The following is a 3,787-nucleotide window of genomic DNA, read 5'->3' on the forward strand; positions in this document are numbered from 1 at the left end:
ACGCCTCCGCGGGCTCCCGATGGGGCCCGCGCCGCGCCGCCCGGTCCCCGGCCCCGCTGCAAGCGCCTTACTGTGCCCGAAGCCTTCATGGCGGTGCCTCCTCGATTGCCGCCACCCACAAAAAGGAAGTCCTTCACTTAGCGCAGCCGCTCACCACGATTCACTGCCGGAAGTCCCACCCTCTCAGAAATCGCGATCTTATTGGTTGTTTCCTCCTGCATTCAAAGAGGTGGCTGATTCATTGGCTCCGAGTCCGCCTACAGATTCACAGCCCCGCCTCTCCGCAACGAGACTCCATTTCCCAGGAGGAATCGCGGCTAGCTCCGCCTGTTCCTCTGCGGCCCTAAGGGCGCTGGACGCGCGTGACACGTTGGGAGTTGTAGGCGCTCTGATGTCATAGGTGGGTGTGTTACTATTTCCGGATGCTTAATTCCCACCCCAGGTCTCTTCTCCCCAGCAGCTGTGTCAAGGAGATCGCAAGCCATGTACCTAAGAATAGTGGTAAACCTATGGCACTCGTGCCGCAGCAGGCTCTGCACAGGAGCCAAGACTCCTCAGCATCACTCCAGGGGTGGAGCAACAGCTAACAGCACATATAGGCGGACTGCGCATGCTCTTAAGAGTGTAGCTGCGCCAGGCGATGACGTCAGGATCCGCGACTCTTCGGATCTTTTGCTTGGGCAGTCAGTGCGCTGCCGAGGATTTATATATGTATTGGATTGGACCGGCTGTGAGTTTTAATATATTCATTTTTATTAAGGCAAGATTTTAGCTTTGATTTTTCCTATGAAAAATTGAAATTTAATTTCTAAGACTTAGCAAAGAGATGTTCTAATTAAAGAGACTGAGGTTCTCTTAATGTTGTGCTGACCGCCCCCCGGCATACTGGAATCTGAACCGTCCTATTTTGTTGTTTGTGGAGAATTTATGAAATCAAGAGGAAGGATATATATTTGCTTGGACTGGTTGTGATTTTAGAAGTCCCAGAAGGTAGGAAATTCTTTCGGATGGCTTTTTCATAGCCGGCCCAAAGCTGCTGGTCGGTGGAACATCGCCCCCTCGCGCTAGTGGTGTGCAAATTCAAGAGGAATTCTGTAGAGAATCGCGGCCCTAGATTGTTGGAATATGCAGTTCTCTAGGGTTAACTGCTAGTGTTAGTTATTTTTAGTATAGGGCTAATTTGTATTGGGTAATTCATTAAAAATTTTTTTGTGTGTTTTTGTAGACTCCGAGCTTTGAACCCCCAACATGACTACACCAAAAAAAGCAAAGCTGAGAGCAGACAGTGGAAGACCGTTCCAAGAGTCCTGGACAGAGTCATTCGGCGTCATTGAGCGCGACGGGAAGGCGCTCTGCATTCTGTGTAACGTAAGCGTTGTGTGTCGCACGTCGAGCGTCAGACGGCACTTTGACACCAACCACAAAAGTGTGGCCAAACTTGGTGAAACTGAAAGGAAAGAGTTTCTGGAAGGGAAACTGAAGAGATACCATTCCCAGTATCTGACGGCTGCCAGCTTCCAAATTTCACTGTGCATAGCGAAACACGGCAAGCCTTTCTCCGATGGGGACTTTATCAAAATGGCCATGTTGGCAGGGAGCAATTCTCTTTTTCATGATTTTCCAAACAAGGACAAAATCATGCAACGCATCTCTGAGATGCCGCTTAGCAGAAACGCTATTAAGGATCGGGTCCAGTGCCTGGCAAGTGATGCCAGGCTCCCCACTGACTTACAGAAGGCAGCCTGCTACTCCATGTGCTTGTATGAAAGCACAGATAGAAATAGTCACGCGAGGCTGGCGGTGATTTTGCGTTACGCTGTTGGTGACATCATGAGAGAGGAGCTGGTGAAGCTGGTGTCTTTGCCTGGAAGAACGCAGGGGATCGATGTCTACAATGCTGTGATGGAGGCTTTTTTGTCACAAGGCCTAAGACCAGAAAAAGTGGTTTCAGTCACTAGTGACGGTGCGCCTTATGTGGTGGGGGCAACGTCCGGTTTCATACAATTCTTTGTTAAAGAAGCAAAACATCCGGTCATTCCGTTTCATTGTGTTGTACATCAGGAAGCCCTGTGTGCCGGGGGAAGCAGCAGAAAGTTAGATGATATCCTCAGAGATGTCACCAAGATGGTGAATTACATCATGGCGCATGCTCTTAATTTTGGACAGTTTCGAGCCCTCCTGGATGAGGTTCAGGCACAGTACGGTGGTTTACGTATGTGTAGCAATGTCCGGTGGCTGAGCAGAGGACGAGTCCTGGAGAGATTTGTAGCCTGCTTGGATGAAATCAGGCAGTTTATGCATGAAAACGGGCAGGACTATCCCCAGCTCACTGACCCGGCCTGGCTTAACCACCTCGTGTTTTTCACGGATTTTACAGTACACTTCAGTGTGCTGAACAAAAAACTGCAAAGTGTAGGAAAAACAGCGGAGAGGATGTTTTGTGACATCAAAACATTTGCGAGAAAACTGCAGGTGTTTGAAAGAGACCTTAACAGCGGGCAGCTGAAATATTTTCCACATCTAAAAATGCATTTAGGAAATTCTACCACATGTGCTGACAGTCCTTCAAGCCATCAGGAAATCTGCAAGGAATTTGCTAGGGTGGTAGCAGCTGCAGAGGAGAACCTTGGTAACAGATTTTTACAGTTCCGTAAGATGGAGACGACCCTGTGTTTTCTTACTTCTCCAGACAAAGCCCGATTTGAAGAGCTTGATCTTTCCTGCTTACGCTGGTTAGATTATGGGAACCTGGAAATGGAGCTGTTGGAATTTCAAGAAAGCTCTATCTGGAAAAATAAATTCTGTGCCCTGCGTGCAACGCTTGAGGAGATAGAGAAGACAGAGTGTGAAGGGAGGACGGAGGACAGCACCGTCGGCAGTTCTGAAAGTGAAATCCTTAAAGTGTGGAATTCGCTGCCGAATAATTTTAAGTCGATGAAAGCACTTGGGATTGCTTTTCTTACTTTGTTTGGGTCGTCTCATGCTTGTGAGCAGCTGTTTTCAGCTTTGAATGGCAGTAAGTCCCTCTCTTACGACCATTCAAGTTCTGAGCTGTCACAGATATGACTGGAGCCTGTGTTACCAGCGTTCGTAGATGGGAACAGATCCCGGAAGTAGCTCCTGTGTCTGCCGGCTGCTCTCACGGTGGTGCTGGCTGTGCTCGCTGCTTGGTGCTGCAGTGTGCGGCATCGCGGTGCTGGGCCCGAGCCCGGAGGCAAGAGGCACAGCCGCGGTGCTGTGGGTGGGGGGGCGCCCGGAAGCCCAAAGAATGTCCACTGTGTACTTGTGTCACAGGTGTGTGACACTCCCTGTGTTGGGCTTGTGAACGAATCCGACTTTCTAGCGTTCTTCCCGAATGGACTTGCTCCTAAGTCGGGAACTTCCTGTGTAGCAAATCGGATATAAGAGGAACAGGTGACCTGCGTGCTGCGGGCATTGCTGTCACACTGAGGGAGTGTGAAGCACCAGTGATCAGCGCGCGTACAACAGCAAGGACCGCATGAACTGTGGAAGAGCTCAACAAATGCAAACTCTTACCTTTCAATAAAGAGCTGTTTGTATTGGTGAAAGCGCTCTTACGGTGTTTCGCTTTTGAGACACAAGGTGATAATGTATGAGTTGTGTTTTCTAAACTACGGACCTCTGTATCTAGCTTTAATTGCCGTGTGGGCACTTGGCCATACATAAGTGGGTCTGGGGTTGCAGTTTGGGCACTCATCTCTGAAAGTTTTGCCATCTCTGGACTACGGGGTTCCCACTGGGAATAGAAATATGTTTTCTATCATGA

General features: G+C 49.3%; 2 protein-coding genes across 2 annotated transcripts in view; one reads left to right on the plus strand and one right to left on the minus strand.

Moving 5' to 3' along the window:
* Positions 1–173, minus strand: part of Rpl18a (ribosomal protein L18a) — a 2,688-nt gene extending 2,515 nt beyond the window's left edge. Inside the window, exon 1 of the mRNA XM_005409550.2 lies at positions 72–173. Coding sequence (XP_005409607.1) covers positions 72–89 — 18 coding nt within the window. The 5' untranslated portion in view covers positions 90–173. The remainder of the gene's footprint in view (positions 1–71) is intronic.
* Positions 174–276: 103 nt separating this feature from the next.
* LOC102016088 (general transcription factor II-I repeat domain-containing protein 2A-like) lies at positions 277–3,787 on the plus strand. The gene is made up of 2 exons (XM_005409548.2): positions 277–730; positions 1,226–3,787. Exon 2 carries the CDS (start codon positions 1,249–1,251, stop codon positions 3,064–3,066), a length of 1,818 nt encoding a protein of 605 aa, XP_005409605.1. The 5' UTR covers positions 277–730; positions 1,226–1,248; the 3' UTR covers positions 3,067–3,787.

Source organism: Chinchilla lanigera, unplaced genomic scaffold (assembly GCF_000276665.1).
Source record: "Chinchilla lanigera isolate Chin_1 unplaced genomic scaffold, ChiLan1.0 scaffold00123, whole genome shotgun sequence".
In the NCBI taxonomy this organism is placed as follows: domain Eukaryota; kingdom Metazoa; phylum Chordata; class Mammalia; order Rodentia; family Chinchillidae; genus Chinchilla; species Chinchilla lanigera.

Bases quoted from the DNA above. Each gene is read 5' to 3' on its own strand.
- LOC102016088 (XM_005409548.2), top strand. From the start codon at position 1,249: ATGACTACACCAAAAAAAGCAAAGCTGAGAGCAGACAGTGGAAGACCG.